General features: G+C 38.4%; 2 protein-coding genes and 1 long non-coding RNA gene across 3 annotated transcripts; 2 read left to right on the top strand and 1 right to left on the bottom strand.

Annotated features, from left to right (window-relative positions):
• Positions 1-335: 335 nt before the first annotated feature.
• LOC129347218 (zinc finger protein with KRAB and SCAN domains 8-like) lies at positions 336-6,770 on the top strand. The gene is made up of 5 exons (XM_035955286.2): positions 336-754; positions 2,408-2,504; positions 2,600-2,699; positions 2,803-3,052; positions 3,871-6,770. The coding sequence occupies exons 1-5, from the start codon at positions 503-505 to the stop codon at positions 5,095-5,097; spliced, it is 1,926 nt and encodes a 641-aa protein (XP_035811179.2). The 5' UTR covers positions 336-502; the 3' UTR covers positions 5,098-6,770.
• A 1,601-nt stretch (positions 6,771-8,371) lies between these two features.
• LOC129349746 (uncharacterized) lies at positions 8,372-12,200 on the bottom strand. The gene is made up of 2 exons (XR_008602858.1): positions 12,074-12,200; positions 8,372-8,923 (listed from the first exon to the last, which is right to left on the bottom strand). It is a non-coding gene; the product is annotated as an uncharacterized LOC129349746 (long non-coding RNA).
• Positions 12,201-14,757: 2,557 nt separating this feature from the next.
• LOC129347216 (zinc finger protein with KRAB and SCAN domains 7-like) lies at positions 14,758-19,498 on the top strand. Its single transcript, XM_023285776.3, has 5 exons — positions 14,758-15,203; positions 15,978-16,053; positions 16,186-16,252; positions 16,352-16,601; positions 17,681-19,498. The coding sequence occupies exons 1-5, from the start codon at positions 14,928-14,930 to the stop codon at positions 18,980-18,982; spliced, it is 1,971 nt and encodes a 656-aa protein (XP_023141544.1). The 5' UTR covers positions 14,758-14,927; the 3' UTR covers positions 18,983-19,498.
• The last annotated feature ends 503 nt before the right edge of the window (positions 19,499-20,001 follow it).

Here is a 20,001-nt window from a genome sequence, read left to right as displayed (position 1 = left end):
ATTGTTCTTGCTGTCCTGTGATAGTATCTGGCTGAGGATTTTGAAATTGTTCTGCCTCTAATTCTGAATTCTGAGTGCACAGGTATTGTATATGGAATTGTGTATTTTGTATTCAACTGTATTTATTTTTTTATTTAAGTATAGTTATATTTGAGAAGAAAGAAAGCTGAATTTACTAGATCGATAAATCCTACAAATACAGAGAGATTAAGAAAAAATATATATGTACATATATTTTTATAAACAGTTGACAAACCAAAAGAAAAACCCAAACACGAGTGCATTAGTAGTTCATCACCAGTCGGTGTACGCCTGACATCAAACCATTCGCCCCCCGCCGCGAAGCCCCGCCCCTCAAGCCGCTGTCACTGCCGCAGCAGCAGATATGGCTTCTGTTAGCTGAACGCTGCTGGTACTGGAGATGATTTGACCCGTTTCCTCTCACCCTTTTACTATTTATTTAGCTTATTCAACACACAGACGGTCAAAATTTAAACCCAGGATGTGCTCCGTCGTCGGTTGTGATTCGTTTCGTAGAAATGCGAAGCGGTTTAAGTTACCAGAGGACCCGGAGGAGAGGCTTGAATGGGTCCAGTTTGTTCTGGAAGTCAACGGACAGCGACTGAAAGAATCCTCCTGGACTGATATCACCATCTGTAGTGAACATTTTACTACTGACTGCTTTGTAGACCAGAGTTTACAGCTGAGGTCCGGTTCTGTCCCATCACTGTGTGTCAAGTCAGAGGAAGCTCAGGTGAGACAGAAACATGTAGCTGAAAGCTGCAGCTGCACATCAACACACAGATACAGCTCAGAACCACAGTATGAACATCACTGTCAGATATATGCGATTAAAGACTGGTGTAGACTCAGGTGTTAGCTGTTTATTTCTTTATACATTTTAAGATGACACGTATATTTTTATTTTATAACTACGCAGGGGTGTCAGGTGTTGATATTGTTTATATATTTAATAAATAACTAACTGATCCCTTCAGAAACTCACATTAGCCATCAAAGGAGGACTGTTTAGAACATGTTGAGTACATAAGGCTTATTTTCATTAGCTCAGTTGAAATGCTTGGAATCACAGGTGCATGATGTTATTGATGCTACACAATAAGCATATGAAGGACTGTGAAACTGTGTTATCCCATTACTCACATTTACAATTACTAGGGTCATTCACTGTGTATATGGTTTACCGGTTTATGGTTAAGTAAAAGTACAACAATCTATTCAATGTTTTTTTTTTTAAAGTATAAATATGTAACCAGAAAGTACACAGTTTGCAAAAAAAGGTTGCAGTGACTTTCAGTAAATAATATATAATTATATAATATGATGTAAAATAAAGCATTATATATTGTGTTTCTGGATTTGTATTACGGCTGAACAAGTTGACAACAACTTGAAGATATGCAATTAGCAAATGGTGGCAAAGGCTGCAGTTCATGAGATCATCAGACAGTACTTCTGGCCAAAGGTCTACACTGCTTTGACGATGGTTTATACAGCGGTTTTCAGACAATCCTCCTTGTGACAGTCACACTTTAGATGATATCTCATATGTTGCACAGAGAGAATCGAACTGAAGCTTGACTTCCAAATCATGCCATGACTGTTAAAGCTTGCATAGCTGTAAAAGAAAATCACAGTTAATTTTTTCTCCAAAGTGTTAAGACGTAATTAATATGATCACTGCACTGATGTTCATGTTGCATTTTATTGATGCAGATGTATAAGGTGTGCATGTGTCTATGAGAAAGAGAACATTACACAACTACTCCACTTTTAGTGAGTTCATAAAACAGCCCTGTTGTTATATCTGTGACAACACACTTTCCAGATTGTGTTTTAAAATAGTTTATTTAGCTAAAGGATGGAGTGTGTGATTCTAATCCAGTCTACTTTTTGTTAACTTCAGCAACAATCTCCTCACAGTCCACTGTCTGTTCTGTACATGTGCTGTTTGTACACACAGTTTTCTCACCTCACATAAGAACACCTAATCCTTCAGTTTATGACAAGCATTTAGAATCACCACATATAAAGATATTTCCTTTTCAATGAAAAGGAAAGACATGAAAAAAATGTAGTTTGGAAAGTAAGTAAGTGTCTGATAAAAGCTGTCAGGCAAAAATAGTGAAGTAAAACATACAGTAAAAGTATGAAGCTGCATACATTGAAATGCTTAAATAACATACAAGTACATCAAATTTGTACTTAATTACAATGCTTAAGTAAATGTAAACATTCCATACTAGTACACAGTTTGATTAGTTGGTGTATGCACTAAACTACTGTAGTGTGCCATCAACTGGTACATCAGCTATACAAAACTTTTGGAATATTATATGTAAATTTTATTTACTTCAAGCTTTTAATATTTTCCTGCTTTGTGTAGGAGACTGCGGAAACCACAGAAGTTTTTCCTCAGGATGATCAACTCAGAGCATGTGACAGTCTGACGTCTGCTTCAGAAAAGTCTTCCATTTGTATGAGTAAGAATCTTTACGTTGGTATGCTTAAATAAAGATCAAGTCTGCATGTATTCAGACATTTTCTTTCCATGTGACTTCTTAAATTCAATTTGCAGGTGCCCCAGAAAGCCCAGTGCCAAGTGACACCTCTGATTCTTTCTCTGATTATGGATCCTTGCTACAAAAAGTTGTGAACATTGATATGATCCGAGAAAAGTAAGTTACACTAGTAATTATATACAGTTACACTTTGTGTGCTAGGTTTTGTGTTTTAAACCTGTATCTGTAAATTTTGTATTTTTCACATGCTGTTTTTCAGAGCTGCTCTTCTTCAGATGAAAGGGAAGTATGTTGTGAATGAAAACCAACTCCTCCAGCTGTTCAACAGCATGTGCCCTTTCTGCGGTTCTAAAGTAAATGTGGAGAAGACTATCCACGGGGTCGTCATCGTCCTGAACCAGCAGTGCCTGAGCTGTGACTACAGGAACCAGTGGAAAAGTCTGGTCGGTGCCAGCGTCCCTGCAGCTGAAGATAAACCCCCGTCAGGAGACACGGAAGTCAAATCAGAGGTAGAACATCGGTAGTCAGATATACTGCACCATATCTCCATGTACCTAAAGGTGTTATTTGCTTGTATTGTGCATCCAACAAAGCTTTGCAACAAGTCATTGACTATTTGTAATGTCTAGTGTTTTGTCTGTGTATAAATATACACCGATCAGCCACGACATTATGACCACTGACAGGTGAAGTGAATAACATCAATCATCTTGTTACAATGCAACGTTCTGCTGGGAAACCTTGAGTCCTGACAATCATGTGGATGTTTGACATGTACCACCCACCTAAACATTGCAGGTCAAGCAACCCCCCAGCTCCCATGGCAACAGCAGTCTATGATGCCAGTTTCCACCCTCAGCAGGACAATGCACCCCGACACCCTACAAAAACTGCTCAGAAGTGACCCAGGGAACACGACAGAGCTAAGATGTTCCACACTGCCCAGATCCAAATCTTACTGAGAATCTGTGGGATGATTCAGGATAAGCCTGATCTAGATAGACCCCACCCTGCAATCCACAGGACCCTCAGAATTCACTGCTACCATCCCGGTGCCACAGGACATCCTGAGAGGTCCTGTGTCCATGCCCCACTGGGTCAGAGGAGTTTTGGCAGCATAAAGGAGACCAACACAGTATTAGGCAGGTGGTCATGATGTTATGCCTGATCAGTGTATATTTTTTGCAGTCTTGTACATGTTTTTGCTTTAAGCATTTTTTTCGTAGCTCTTACTAAAAACACACTTTAATTAGTAACAAACTGTTATTTGACATTCAGGACATCAAATCTTGTTACATTTTTCCTATTGTCTCCGTATTTTTCACAGATGGTGTCAGTGGATGACAATCAAAGCAGCATCACATGTGTCTCTGAGTCAGTTGAAGTTACTGATAAGCAGAGTGAGCCTGCAGACGAAGCAGAGGAGTCCAGTGATGAAGGCGGCATAGACTCAGATGAGAACTGGAAGCCAGTGATACAGCGTTCGCTTCCAAATGAGGTTCAGAGTGATTCTGAAGAGGAAAGTGAAAGTGAATATGAAGATGATGATCTGTCCCTCTTCCCCCAGCACAGTCAGCTCTGCACGGATTGTGGAAAGTTTTTTAATAAAAGAAAGTCGCACACCTGCGAGCACAAAATAAAGCCCTATTCTTGCTATATTTGTGGCAAAAGGTGTGTCAGTGAGATCGCTCTAAATTCTCACAGCAGGATCCACGATGAAAACTATGAGCATCGGTGCAAATACTGCCACGTTACATTCAAAACAAAGGTGGCTAAAATGACCCATGAGCAGACCCACCAAACTGAAGGAAAACCCTATAAATGCCCAGACTGTTCAGAGACATTTGCCTCTAATAAGGAGCGAACACTTCACCTGGAAGACCACAGAGGCCCCAGGCAGTTAAAATGTCACATCTGTGGGATTGAATTCAGCCGCCCTACTCCTCTCCAGAGACACTTGGCGGTTCATACTGGAGCAAAGCCTTTTAAGTGCTCGGTGTGCCAACGTGGCTTCAACCAGCCGAGTCACCTGAAATCCCACATGCGCCTGCACACAGGGGAGAGACCTTACAAGTGTCAGCACTGTGATAAATGCTTCAATCACAACGTGAGCTTGAAGAGTCACATCCAGCGTTACCACACATCCAGCTCTGGATGTGAGCAGAATACATGTAAAGTAAACAAAATTGTGAGTGATAGAGAGAAAGAACAGGATAAAGAAAAGGAGGTGCAGAAAGAGAGGGTACATGTGCCAAAAAAGAGGAGCAGCGGTAGACCCATAGGACGGCCTAAGAGAAATACACCAGGAGAAATGCAAGGTTCAAATAAGACCGCCAAAGTAAAAGCACGGAAGAGAGCACACTACAGTGATAAAGATTGTGATGATGAGCCAATTAAACATGACGTAACTGTGGAGGAGGAGGAGAGGAGGGAGCAAGCCACCGCACGGAAATCAAAAGGAAGACCAAAAAACTCTGACTGTGACTCACGGAAGCGTCAGAGAAGACCAAGAAGAATCGGGCAGTTAAAGACTCTTAGAAAGACACTGACCTAAAAAAAAACATTATTGAGGTCAAGAGAAAGTTATACATGAAATATGAAACATGAAGGACTAAACATAAACTGGGGTATCTTCAGATTTCATTATTTTTTACTGTTCAGACTATTTCACCTTTTTAATCCAGTTAATTGGTCAGAGGTGGGTAAAAGTAAATGAAACTGGCAAGATTTTAAGTGCCTGTTTTCTGCCATAAGGAGGCCATATGCTGTATAAGAGGATGAAAAGTGCGACTTGCTCATATATTAGTGCCATCTGTTCTGTACTACAGTTTGTCCTCCGTTGGGTTAGTGTGTACAATTAGGCCTGTGCGATAAGGCAATAATCTTTCTTACTGGTGATAGACTTTTCATCTATACAAGAAGAAAGTTACTCAGTAGAAACCATTACGGGCAGAGCTCCACAAACCAAACATTACGAAAACGTAAAGTTTTATAAACAAACTTCGTCGCCTCTAAGCAGCCTGTGTACCTTGACAGTAAAGCCCTATTTGCCCTGTTCTCCTGTGGAGGTCTCCCAAGATGTGCTAGTCTGCCGCCAGCTGGGCCTCTCGTCACCGCTGTCCTCCACCACCTCCACCCAATAAACACACTCCCTGTGATCTGCTGTAGGGGTTGACATCAGGGTGTATCTGGGGCCTATTCAGTGATTCCCAGTCCAAGCCAGACACTCAGCTTTGCCTTGTGATTTACTTGCTTTTTTGTTGTTTTATATGTATGAATGTAAGATAATTTATTCATCGTTATTTATTTTAATTTCTTAATTAAGGCCAGGAGAAAATAAGGTTTGATTTATATTTATCCACCTTACTTTGAATTTAACCACTTCAGCCTATTTATCAAGGTGCGCAGGTAATAATTTTAACATTAACGAAACAACAGATTAAAACAATACGGGCATAGAAATAAATTTAAACACCTCATTGTAAAAATTGTAGATTAATACTGAAGACATCAAAACTACAAAAGAATGCATATGGAATTATTTTGTACACAAAAACAGTGTCAATCCCAGCCCTTTTTATAGTTATCAGAGGGTTGAGGGTGCATTTCAACACCTTTGATCAAAGAGAACCTGAAAAGCAACTTTGTAGTTGTGCAAGAAGCTCATGACTCAAAAAGGAATACAGCAGTTTGATTGAGGAACTAGAGGTTTCCCCAGTAGGTGTTTATAATGTCATAATGAATTTCTATAATGTTAACAAGAAAAGCACTCAGAGAGCGCAGTACTCCGCCAAAGCCGCTCAGTTGTTGAATCATTTCTGACAGATAAGTCCCGATAAGTCTGCAGCGGTTGGTTTGTAGTAGGATCACCATCATGTGATCGTCAGCAGGCAGCTGACGTAGTGTTCACTTGTAGTCATAGTTACAGTGACGCTGTACTGCTATCTCATAATGATACAGAAATCCTTAACAAATCTGTGGATTCGTGGATCCAGACTATAAGCCACATCACTGCCAAAATTTAATTAATTGGTCCTTGTGTCATTTCTGACCTTCCCTGAAAATTTCATCCAGATCCGTTAGTCCATTTTTGAGTAATATTGTGAACGGATAGACAAACAAACCAATGGCGATAGTCACATAACTCCGCTGCGTTCTTTGGCGGAGTAATTATAATTATAACAAATTATTGTTCTTTTTTGCAGATAAATAAGAAACTAATGTCAAGACCAATGTTCCCTCTAATTTTTCATGAGTCTGAGCAAACACACAAACTCCCTGAGCGTCCCTTGGACCACTGTGAGCAACATCAGACGTGTGCACTGTGGTCACACCAGCATCACATCCATTCAAGTTACATGGTTCATTAAAAGAATCAAATTACAGCATTTACATTTCTGTTAAAACACTTTGTCAACAGGAGCCAGTTGAAGGCTGCAGTGATTTTAGTGACACTACGATGTATAAGAGTGAAGTTATTGAATATTTGTCTCTCTTTACTGTTGCAGTGGTTTTGCAAATTGCAGACGGACCCTGTTCACTCCATAGACACCAATGTTATTCCTGTAGCTTGAAAGACAGCTACTTTTGATAAAACTGGGCTTGTAGCACATTGTCTGCCTTGCAATGATGGGAAAGAGGCACCATTTATGTTTTGACAACCTATATCTAATGAGTTATTGATGCTGGAAGCCCGAATCTGTGAATATCTTTCCAACTTTACTGAACTTGGGGCCACTACCACCTAAGGAGTGATATATTTAATTTTGAAAAAAGCATTTAGCCATACTTAAAGCTTTAAGGGCTTTATTAACACGGAACTAGAAATTTTGTATTGTTTTATTATCACAGGTTCTGTCTGAAAAGAGGTGGCATCATTTTAAACAGTGAAATCAAACTAATAAAATGTAACGACCAACCAGTGAGTAATACTGGATTCTGCAAAAACATAAACAACTTTTTTAAAATCTAAATCTCATCTTAACACAGTTAATGTATTAACTTATTTTTGTGTGTATGCATGTATTTATTGATTTATTTAGTACTGTTAACATAGAGTTCTGAGTGAATTTTTCTTAAGATAGGCAAAGGCCATTTATTGATTACATATAGGCTCTTAAATGTTTATTAAAAACTAAAAAGCATTTTAAAAAAAACAACTTAGGCATTTATTGAGTCACTAAAATACTGTAGAGTACAGACCACATCAGCATGATTATAAGCATCCTCTGGTAAATTAACAACCAGATACTGATGTCTCTCACCATATGGACTTCAGGAGATGACTGGGGGATGATAAACTGTGACCTACTGGTTGGGTTCTCTCTGTTCTCATGTTTCTTACATGTTTGTCCCCTGACAGCCGGGTCCTAATGTTTTTTGAGCAACACACCATACTATGACGTTTTTACAATGATGGTTCTACTATGGAACCAGTTTGACATGTTCAGGCATTCTTTGTGTGAAAACTCAGAGATTTCAGGTATCAGAAGGTGGTTTTCAACTTTCTGTTAGCTTTCTGCTTCAACTTTAAACTAAATTTCCTTCACTAACCCAGCCCTCTGGACTTCCAGGAAGCTGTGTTCCTATTGGCTGTCCAGGTGGCTGCTTGGTGTTATCAGGAACACCTGAGCAGCTTGGTGTTATCAGGAACACCTGAGCAGCTCAGTATCTTCTTGCTTTATTTAGCTGCAGCCAAACATTTCCTCTGCTTCTCTCCACTGAATCGGGTTTGACTCTGTTGCTGTAGTTTGTTCTTTAGGCATTGGCTTCCAGCAGTAAAATCGTCTTTAATGTGTTTCTTTGTGTGTTTTAGGGCTTTGTACTGGATTGTTGTCTTGGTAAATGTGGTTCTTTAGCCACAGTTAGCACATGGTGCTAATATGTGCAATGATTAGTGGATTTGGTGCAGCTGAGTTGTGTCTTTATCTTGGCTGTAGTGAGTCTTTAGAGGTTTTTGGTCAGACACAATCTGTATTCTTGTTTGAGAACCAATGTTTGTTGTCCAGAAGGTAAGAGTTCCTGTCCTGATTCTCTGTTCTCAGAGGTTCTCTGGTAGGCTGCAGGAGACTTTAGCGTTTGGGTTGTGCTAGTTTGGTTTTTGTATGGTTTCATTTGGACGACTATCTTGAGGCCCCTCCATGTGGTTTAGTGAGGTTTTCTGGAACAGTTCTACAAAGCAATCTGCAGCAGAAGAGACTTTGAGAGTTTTTAGGAAGTTCTAGAGATCAGACTTTAGAGCAGCAGAAACATTTGTCAGCAGTTTGAGCAGGAGAAGGTGAGCTTCAGAGTAGAAATGAGACGGAAACCTTCTTGACCCGTGTGGTGAGGTCCTGTACCAAGAGTTTGAGCAGGTTGTGAAGAGTCTGTAGTTCTTTGGTCTGAAAGCACAAAAAGAGTCGACTCATTAAAGGAGAAAACAGGAGATATTGTTGGTTCTTCTGTCGCTCTCCAGTTTCCTTAGACTGAATATCAAGTTTATATTTTAAATGATTTCCCATGTGAGCCCAAGAAGACTTCAATAAACTCCCTCCATCCCCTGGACACAACATATTTTATTACCATGTTAATTTTTATTTTTTTTTAATGTTTTTGAGTTTCAATCAGTTTTAGCATAGTTTTTTTTTCTTTGCTTGTTTAGTTTTGTCATCTGTGTAAAAGGTGCTAAACAAATAAAGTTGAATTGATAAACTGAATAATTGACTAACTCATGATTGTGACAACAGAAGTATTTTCATTGTGATTTAAGGGTTTATTTCATTTTTAAGGTTGGGGTTAAAGTCTTGACAGAAAAAGAAGATTAAAGAAATAAACCACATAACAAAAAGCAATTAAATCACAGGAAAAAATTAATACAATAAAACTTTTAAAAAGTTTGATTATTAAAAAGATTTAAGAAATTTAAGATGTAATTTTCTAATTAATTAATTAGTTTTGTCTTTTTAAAGGTTTAATAATCTAATTAAATATTTAGCATTTTTAAAAAATGTTTAATATTCTTGTTTAATTGTATTTTTTAAATGTTTAACGATGGAAAATATTTTATCTGTAATTTTTAATATTTGTATTTTCAAAATTTTGTTTACTTTCATAATGACATGCATTGTATCTTGTTGAATTATCTAATTCAATATTTTGTCTTTAATAGAGTTAAACATTAATTACAATTAAATTATATATACATATACCACCTTTTAATGTTTGGTTTTCTTTTTAAATGCTTCATTGTATTTTCTGTTTAATTCCTATTTGAAGTTTTATTGTCTTTAAGATGTAATTTTCTAATTAAACATTTAATTTTGTAATTAAATGTTTTGTCTTTTTAAAGGTTTAATGATCTAATTAAATGTTTTGCTTTTTTTAAAAATGTTCAATGGTGTTCTTGTTTAATTGTATTTTTTTTTTAAATGTTTCATGATGGAAAGTATTTCATCTGTAATTTGTAATATTTGTATATTAAAAATTTTGTTTAATTTCATACTGACATGTATTGTATCGTGTTGAATGATCTCATTCAATATTTTGTCTGTTTAATAGAGTAAACATTAAATTACATTAAATTATATTAAACAGACAAAATATTGAATGAGATCATTCAACACGATACAATACATGTCAGTATGAAATTAAACAAAATTTTTAATATACAAATATTACAAATTACAGATGAAATACTTTCCATCATGAAACATTTAAAAAAAAAATACAATTAAACAAGAACACCATTGAACATTTTTAAAAAAAGCAAAACATTTAATTAGATCATTAAACCTTTAAAAAGACAAAACGTGGGTGCCCGTATAGCTCAACGGGTTAAGTGGGTGATTCATGTACAGGGGCTGGTCCCCGACGCAGCGGCCTGGGTTCGAGTCCCGCTAGTGGCCCTTTTCTGCATGTATTCCCATGACTCTTCTCCCCCGTTTCCTGTCTGTCTCTCACTACGCCTATCCAATAAAAAGCTGGAAAAGGCCAAAAAAGAAAAAACAAAACATTTAATTAAAAAATTTTATGTTTAATTAGAAAATTACATCTTAAAGACAATAAAACTTCAAATAGGAATTACACAGAAAATACAATGAAGCATTTAAAAAGAAAATTAAACATTAAAAGGTGGTAAAACATTTAAAAAGAAAAACCTTAAAGATTTAATCGAAACATTAAATATTGCGAAAGAAAAAGAAACTCAAACAAGCCGATAAAACATTTGCAAAAACAAACATTAAAAAGACAAAACATTTGGAAATCAAATCAGACATTAGACAAGAATAAAAGGTGAGAAAAGAGCAAAACTAAACATTTAAGAAGAATCAAACTAAAGAGGAAACATTTCAAAAGACACCAGTTAGACTTTAGAAGATCAAGTTAAACAGAAGAGACAATAAAACGATCAAAAAGAGCAAAAACAGAAAAAGGTCTGAAAACGTTTTCTAGTCTGAAACGAAAACATCAAGTTGTTTCTTCAAACATTTCCTCTTTCTATGTTCTTGGTTTGATTGTGGACAGATTTACTAAGAACTCATTTCAGAAAACTGCTTTCCAGATAAAGTCTACTCGTAGTTGAAGGCATGGATCAAACTAATGTTACCTTCTGATCTCCACAAACTTTACTGTTCAGTGAAGAGAATCACAGTTTGTTCAGGATTTCTAAAAAACCCACAGGTGAAGGTCTGAGAAGAACTCAGATGGATGGTCTAAATGTGAAGTCAAGACTCATGGTCACAAGTTTTAAGGCTTCTGTTAACCAGAAAGTTCAAACTAACAGAGAAGTACTGAGAAACTTTTAAAATTTCAGTCCTCAGACTGTCTGAAGGTTCAAACTAACAGAGAACTACTCAAGAACTTTTAAGATTTCAGTCCTCAGACTGTCTGAAGGTTCAAACTAACAGAGAAGTACTCAGGAACTTAGAAGATATCAGTCCTTGGACTGTCTGGAAGTTCAATCTAACAGAGAACTACTGTGGGACTTAGAAAATTTCAGCCCTCAGACTGTGTGAAAGCTCAGGTCCTGAGGACTCGGGAGGTCTGGAGGCTTTGAAAGTCTTGGAACTGAGGGTTCAACCCTCCAGCACAAAGGCTGAAGTCCAACCTCCTGTGAAAAATGTTCGAGTCGAGACTCAAGTAAAAAAAAAATCGAAAATGGCAAAAAAATAGATGATAAATGCGCAAAAAAACCAAGCATTAGTATCTGAGCGAGTAGCTCACGGGATAAGACGAGAGACTAGCAAGTGGAAGGTGGTAGGTTCAAGACCCACCACTGGCATTTTTCTTTGTCAGGATTTTGATAAAATTTAAGAAAGGTCTGGTCTTGAACCAGCAACCTACACCTCTACAGGTAAACCCTTAACTCATTGACCTGCAGATCAGATGAAAAGAAATAAATTCGTCGTCCCTTTGGCATCGTAGTTCCTGAAGTGACCACATGGGTGGAGCCAAGGCAGAGTCTGGGTGGAGTCAGGGTAGAGAGTAGGCGGGGAGGTGGGTGGCGGCCTCCCCCCTCTACAGACCTGACCGTGAACACCGTCGACACCCACCTGAGGGAGACGCTGCCTAAGATCTCAAGGCTGCTTGGTCGTGGTCTTTCTGGCACATACTCTTCCAAGATGAGCCGGGAAGTTTAACACTGATGGAATGACACCAGGTCTAAGCCGACAAACTTCCAATTCCTCCACAACCCATAGTCTCTGGGAAACCTACATGGAGTAAGAAAAATAGACAGAGAAGTAATTAAGTCTGTACACAACAAATTAAAAAGAAATCATGCTAATAAATTAAGTACAAAGAACGGAATTCGCCAATATACTGGAGACTAGAGCTATTTAATTTGATAAGTATAACCTTGTTTAGTAACATTTCAATTATTTGAGAGCAGTCCTGAAGAACTGCCTGTAATCCCAATCATAAAATGTGTTTGGAGGAAGAACATAGATGTAATCTGGATATACATGAGTTAGGCTTTATAACTACTATTGGTAGTATTGGTGGTAATAATAGCAATGTGACTACTACTAGTAGTAGTGGTAGTACAGTAACTACTGCTGCCGATACTGGCACTGCTACTACAACTTGTAATACTATTACAAATGCTGATACTACTTCTACTACTCTAACAGCTGTTTATACTACTACTGCTGCTTGTACTTTTAGTATTACTACTACTGCTTGTACAACTATACTACAGCTACTATTAATCGTCTGGTATTTGGTTGTCAAGCTGCTAGCTCGCCTTAGCGTTTTGCTAGTGGCTAACTAGTTAGCTCTCATAGACTGGAAGCTCTCAACAAGATTTCATAATGAAAAAAGAGCCAAAAATTATTCTTACCTATGAAAAGTCATTCCAAGTTTCCTTGTCTCAATTGTACGAAGCAGTGTGTAACTGTATGCAGCACAGTGAGACGGCATACTTGTTTCCGTTTTCACGCCGTCTACATCCACAGAATGCACTGAAACTTTGCCCACACTAGCTTAGCCTCGCTGTAGCACGCAGCTCAAAGGGGCGTGTCCTATCTACTCATTCATATCTATGAGAACAGCGATGGCTGCAAATAAGGACGCCTGATGTTGATTAGCTGCGTAAATACCATTATATACAGTCTATGGTAAATACGTATGTGAATCGCATCATTGGCTGCAGCAGCCAGTCACCAATCACTCACTGACTCACATTGAAAAATAGCACAGAATGAATTGTTACGTGTTTATTTTATTTACAATTTAGGTTGGAATTTTTTTTTGTGTGCAGCGCAGATTTTCTGTGTGCGGAGACCGTGTCAGCGGTGCGCAATTGCGCACGCGCGCAACTTCGAGGGAACAGTGGTCAAGACAAATCTGTATGATGTTGTAGTGGGAAAATAATGTTTTACTATCAGCATTAACAGTGACTTTGCCCTATTTAAAGGTTGAGTCTGTGTTTCTGGAGAAAGATTGTTGATATTTCAGTAGATATTTAGGTGTTTAGCATGTGCCAGATTTACTATCCCTGTAGCTCCCACTGCGAGGTGGTGTAAAAACAGTGGATTCTCTTTCAGCACACACACAGAATGGACTGTTAACAGACCTTAATGGGTTATAGACCACATTTGATAAGTGTATTGAATTAGAATTGCATACTCAGTAAACTGTGACAGCGAGACCCTGAAAATGAATTAACTTCTTAATTAATTTTCTGTTTACACTTCTGCTATTCCTGATGTGACATGTCAAAGTGTCCTGTGTGAAAAAGGCATGATGTTCACATGTTTGATTTTCACACAATGACATGTCATACATGATACACAGCTTTGGGTTTTTGTTTGTCCTCATTCATAGATATCTGCTTCAACCCCAATGTAGTGAGTGAAATGGAATTTTATGTTTTATATTTCTTAAAGAATAGAGGAGTGCCACTGATTCTGGTAAGACATAATGTTGAAAGTTAAATTCACATCTATTTTAAGACAGATATTGTGAACCTATTATTTTGTGGTAAAGTGGGAATTTTCCAGATTTATATCAATCTGCTGAAGTCTTGTTGGACCTGCGTATCAGTACAGTATCCTTACCTGCGTGACTATATTACAGTACTTTGTACACTGAGTCAGTAGATGATGCACTTCATACTGAGTCTACTGACAGCGTGAGAGAGGTCTCAAATATGACCACATTACCCTTGCACCCCTTTATCAAGTTAAATATAAAATGATCTGATGAGTTTTGTTTTAGAATGTTGCCAAAGACCTGCTCAAATGGAATCCAGTTACATATCTCTGTCTAATATTGTAAGGTCTTCACCTTAGGAAGAGAGCAAAGGATGTCGGCAGTGTAGAGTTCAAAGGAAAGTAGGAGAAATGAGGTGTGCTGGAAGGAGCAGGAGAGATTAAATAAGAATATCAAGACGTGTAGTTGGACACAATTAAATTAAACAGTAAACTGTTGAAAAAAAATTAAATCCAGCACAGACAGATGTGACTGCTGCTGGGAAGAAGAATTACCAAAACGTGACGTTAGAAAATATAAATATGAGGAAGAAAGAAGGCATCTGATCCTAAACCTCAGGAAAAGTTAAATCTGATATAATTCTGAAAAGAGCTCAACAAAGGAGCGTTATCAAAACATATTTAAGTATTTAAAACAAATAATTTGATGAGTTTTTACTAAATGATGTAAATATTGAACCGTCTAATCCACACTCTGCCCGCTAGGTGGCGGTAATGTGCATCTGTTTAATGTTTGCCAACCGTAGAAGAAGAAGCTAGCCAGCTGCAGCTATGGCTAGCTGTTAGCTTGGGTTTGTTGTTGTTGATAGCGGACCTCAGGTGTCCCTGCAGGTTCCTGTCAGTTCTCATGAACATCAAAATTTAACACTCCCTGACCTCTTCAAGACCCAGAGGATCATAGTTTAAATTCGGAATGTGCTCCGTCGTCGGTTGTGATTCGTTTCGCAGAAATGCGAAGCGGTTTAAGTTACCAGATGACCCGGAGGAGAGGCTGGAGTGGGTCCAGTTTGTTCTGGAAGTCAACGGACAGCGACTGAAAGAATCCTCCTGGACTGATATCACCATCTGTAGTGAACATTTTACTACTGACTGCTTTGTAGACCAGAGTTTACAGCTGAGGTCCGGTTCTGTCCCATCACTGTGTGTCAAGTCAGAGCCAGAGGAAGCTCAGGAGAACCTGCAGCGTGTGGTGAGTCTGCTGTGGCAGCTGCAGCAACATCTGGAAGCATCATACAGTACATCCTACATGTCACACTGTAGCTGGATGCTTGATCCCAGCAGCTTTTAATGAATAAAGTTGTTAAATATCTAAGTGATAATCATAAAGACAACAGGTCAATGCCATTGCTTGTGTACAAGAACACAAGCAATGTTTGTTTTTTTTAAGGATGAGGTTTCAAATAAATGAAAATGACACACATCTTAGACATTGAAAGTCAAATAAATCTAAACATCGCTTGGTTACTTACTGTTGTGGTAGAATTTTGTGGAGTTGATTTCTATTTATTTAGTCTGATTAGCCTAAATACCTAATGCCGTCCTGCAATAAATCCTTCATGGAGGTCATGGTGTTTAGTTTTTGTTGAAACTCTTGTAGAGAGGCGTTGAATTACCTTTCTGACTATTTGGAAGATGCAGTTTAGTGGCGCTATTAAACTGTATTGAATTATACACAGCAGTATTTCAGTTTTTGTTTTATTGTTTGTTTTTTTTTTTTTTTTGGTCTAGATTCACTGTTTTAAAGGGTGATCAAAAATAATGAGAACACAGGATGATATAGCACAATACAATCAAAGGCACCACCCAGTGTAATTTCCAGAACTGGCATTGAGCATGTTCCTGATAAACTGGAGTGTATGTATTCATGGTCCTTCAGTGCTTGGAGCTGTGGATTGGAACATGCATATATTTTTTGTGCGTTGTTGTAGTTTGAGTTGAACTACAAGCTTTTGTTTTTGTGTAGGATTCTGTGGAAAACACAGATGCTCCTGATGATCTTGAAACATCCGATAGTAAACCTTTCTGCCCTGAAAACACAGGTAAGACTCTATGCATGAAATGCCACATTAAAATATTTTTTGTCACACTATTTCTCTTATGAATATGGAACTATTTTGTATTTTATCCTGTGTAAAGTGTTTTTTCAGTGTAATATTCACCTGATGTTTCAGATAGCATCTCCCCTGGATCCGGCCAGATCCAACAAAAAGTTCTGAACAAAGATTTAAACAAGGAAAGGTAAATGAAACTGTTTCAGCATATTTTCAATTTATGATATATCGGGTTTAATATTTTGCTGTGTTTGACAGTCTGTCATTTTTTGGTGTTTTTTTTTAGAGCTGCACTTCTACAGATGAAAGGAAAATACCTTGTGAATGAAAGCTGCCTCCTCGAGTTGTTTGTCCGCAAATGCCCGTCATGTGGGAGTAAACTTCAGATGGAGAAGGTCACCTATGGCTTACTGATCATTTTGAACCAGCGGTGTTTTAAGTGTGACTACAGAAACCAGTGGAAAAGTCAGATCAATGCGGACGTCCCTACAGCTGAAGATAGAAACCTGGCAGGAGGCAGCGAAGTAAAATCAGAGGTAAAACAGTAGACAGACATACTGCACTGTATCTGGTTGTAGCTTAAAAGATTACAGCTGATTTATTTGATTGCTAATGTAAAAGTGACTACTGCTTCTAACTTTCTCTGTGAGTGATCGCTTTACATGGAAATATCATAGAATTCACAGCACAGTTGTCTTAAGCTCTGATGTATGGCGAGTTTGCCACATAGTGTTGCCATTATAAAATCTGCATAGTTAGAACCAAAACAAGAAACACAAAAGTAGAATAAGGGAAAAGTTAAGACATAATAAGGACTATGTACACCTTTCACATGTACATATCTGGCTTTTGTGTATGTATTCTTAATGGGCTGTGTTTCAGTTGCTATGTCAGTGCTGTTCTTTGTCTGACAGTAGAAACCGAAAAAACACGTAAATGGGTGTTTTTTTTTTAGGAAATTAGCTGTATCAAAATGCAGTGTATTAGAACACAGAGAGCAGGAGAGAAGCAAACCGAGGTAAACACTGGCTGAGTTTGTATTTCACAGGAGCACAACAGACAGAAAAGCAAAATAACTCATCCAGTCTTTGTTTATTGGTTTTAAACCAGTTTTACAGTTTCCACAGAGCTCTGACCAGTGGACGTACAGTCAAAGCTAATGGTAACATTAGCCACATTAGCTGCAGAATGTGCTAACACTCAGGATTTTCTAATTGTTGTGGTAAATTGTGCCTTCAATAATAAAAACAATACACTGGGTCTTCAGTCCCTCAGATGCTGGAAGTGCATGAAGACTCTTGTGTTCACTCTCGAAGCAGACTGGATGTGTTTTGCTTGTGGCTGAGACATTTTAGACTGAACAGAAGCTGCTCCTGAAAGCAAATAAGTAAATAAACCTTATGGACTGTGAGGTTAGTGCTTATTTTGAATGGCTTACCTGGCAAAGCAGCGGGCAGTGAGGGGGCAGGATTCAGGACTCTCAAGCATATTTTGCAGGTGTGTTAGCTTGCACCTCCTTTTTAGAAAACTGACTCTAATATTACATAAGAAACATTAATATCAGAAAAATATTACTCATACTAGATCTTCATTCTTGCCACTGTATCATTCACAGGAGGTGTCAACAGATGAAGACCCCAGCAGTGCATTTTTGTCAGAGATTATCACTTTTAGTGACGATGAAAGTGATCCCTTGGATGACGGAGAGGAAGATGATGATGATGAGGAAAGTTCAGATGGGGAGTGGAACCCAACGGAGGATTTTGCACTGGAGGAGGAGCTCATGAAGGACTCAGAGGATGAAACCGAAGATGAAGGTGAAGACGAAAATTTTGACTCCGTGAGTGGCCTCAAAATGAATGAGCTCTGTGCAGAGTGTGGAAGTTTTTTCAATATTCTGAAGCCTCACACCTGTGAGCACAAAATAAAGCCCTATTCCTGCAATATTTGTGGCAAGAGGTGCGTTACTGAGATCGCTCTAAATTCACACAGCAGAATCCACGATGAAAACTATGAGCATCGGTGCAAATACTGCCATGTTACATTCAAAACCAAGGTGGACAAAGTGACCCATGAGCAGACCCACCTAACTGAAGGAAAACCCTATAAATGTCCAGACTGTTCAGAGACATTTGCCACAAATAAGGAGCGTAGAATCCATCTGGTAGAGCACAGAGGCCCCAGGCAGTTAAAATGTCACATCTGTGGGATTGAATTCAACCGTCGTACTCCTCTCCGGAGACACTTGGCGGTTCACACGGGAGCAAAGCCGTATAAATGCTCGGTGTGCCAACGTGGTTTCAACCAGTCAAGCCACCTGAAATCCCACATGCGCCTGCACACAGGGGAGAGACCTTACAAGTGTCAGCACTGTGATAAATGCTTCAATCACAACGTGAGCTTGAAGAGTCACATCCAGCGTTACCACACATCCAGCTCTGGACGTGGACAGAAGAAATGCAAAAAAAATAAAACTGTAAGCGACACTGATGATGCTCAGGAGAGTGGAAACAAAAGAGGCACAGACTATGGAGTTGACATCATAGAGGAGGAACAGGATCAAGAAGAGGAGGTGCAAAAGAATAGAATACACAAACCAAAAAAGAGGAGCACTGGCAGACCCATTGGGCGGCCTAAGAGAAACACAGCAGACAACCTTTTTCAGGGAGGAGAAATGCAAAGTTCATCTACTAAGATCGTTAAAGTAAAGGCGCGGAAGAGGACACACTGCAGTGATGAAGATAGTGAAGAAGAGCTGATGGAAAGTGACATAACCTTTGACTCAACGGAGGATGAAGAGGAGTGGAGTAAGAAAGTCACCACACAGAAATCAAAAGGAAGATTAAAAAACTCTGACGGTGACTCAGGGAAGCGGCGGGGAAGACCAAGAAAGAATCAGGCAGTGGAAGACTCTTGAAAAGACACAGCTCAGTGTTGGACTGTTTTCCATGATGTATAAAATATTAAACATGAGGAAATGAGCATTAACTCTTTAAACTGGGGTCATTTCAGATTCAAAGACACTGTTTCACCTGATAACTGGCAGCATTTTAAGTGTCTGTTTTCTTTGCATTTAAAATATCCTGTTTTTTTCCTTTCATTATGAGGCCACATAGTACATATAAGAATAATATATATATAGTATAAGAGGAGTTACTGGCCATAACAGAGCCACATGTCTTAGTGCCATCAGTCGACTTCCCTGGCAACAGTTTGTACAGTTATCAGAATGGTTTGAATTATGTTCTTTCAACTTTGAGGCAACAGAGCTGGAAAATGCCTGTATAGTTTGGTGACCAGGTAGCAGAAAGAGCAATGGAGCACTTTGAGGAAACAGAGATTTCCCCCTGTATGTGTTTGTAATATTGTAATGCAGTTTTTTAATGTTTTAAATGAAATGTCAGATAAATAAACAGAATTCAATACAAGCCTATATGAGGTCATAATGGCAAAATCTTGTGTTACTGATAGTGTTAATGATTCCTCTGCGCTGTGGAACATCGAGACCCTGAAATGAAAGTATCTACTTTATTCATTTTCTGTTTACACTGGTACTTTTACTGATGTGAGACGACAAAGTATCTTAAGTGAAAACAGGCCTGTTGTCCAGATGTTTGACTTCCAAATGAAACTTTGGCCTAATGCCATTTCGTAGATACCTAGTAAAAGCTTGACCAGACAGTTTGGGGGTTTTCTTAGTCTGCATTTACTGACCTCTGTCTCAGCCTCAATATAGTGAGTTAAAAGGAATTTTTATTTTTTTTTTTAACTGAAAATTTTCGAAAGTAAATTGAAGGCAAAGCAACAGACATGGCTATCTCCACAACATTTTTTTCTCTCGCTGTGATCATTCCCGTCATGCACAGTCCTCTTGTGCAGAAATATATTCTAAAGTTTATCTGCTGCTTGCAACTTAGACAAATCAATATAATATAC

This window comes from Amphiprion ocellaris, chromosome 10 (genome assembly GCF_022539595.1).
Source record: "Amphiprion ocellaris isolate individual 3 ecotype Okinawa chromosome 10, ASM2253959v1, whole genome shotgun sequence".
Classification (NCBI taxonomy): Eukaryota; Metazoa; Chordata; class Actinopteri; family Pomacentridae; genus Amphiprion; species Amphiprion ocellaris.
Note: the sequence above shows the minus strand (reverse complement) of the source record. Positions and strands in the feature narration are given on the sequence as shown.

Coding starts and splice junctions, on each gene's coding strand:
- LOC129347218 (XM_035955286.2), top strand. CDS start 503: ATGTGCTCCGTCGTCGGTTGTGATTCGTTTCGTAGAAATGCGAAGCGG. Junction 755..2,407: donor TCAAGTCAGAGGAAGCTCAG/GTGAGACAGAAA, acceptor TGCTTTGTGTAG/GAGACTGCGGAAACCACAGA. Junction 3,053..3,870: donor ACACGGAAGTCAAATCAGAG/GTAGAACATCGG, acceptor TATTTTTCACAG/ATGGTGTCAGTGGATGACAA.
- LOC129347216 (XM_023285776.3), top strand. CDS start 14,928: ATGTGCTCCGTCGTCGGTTGTGATTCGTTTCGCAGAAATGCGAAGCGG. Junction 16,253..16,351: donor AAAGATTTAAACAAGGAAAG/GTAAATGAAACT, acceptor GTTTTTTTTTAG/AGCTGCACTTCTACAGATGA. Junction 16,602..17,680: donor GCAGCGAAGTAAAATCAGAG/GTAAAACAGTAG, acceptor TATCATTCACAG/GAGGTGTCAACAGATGAAGA.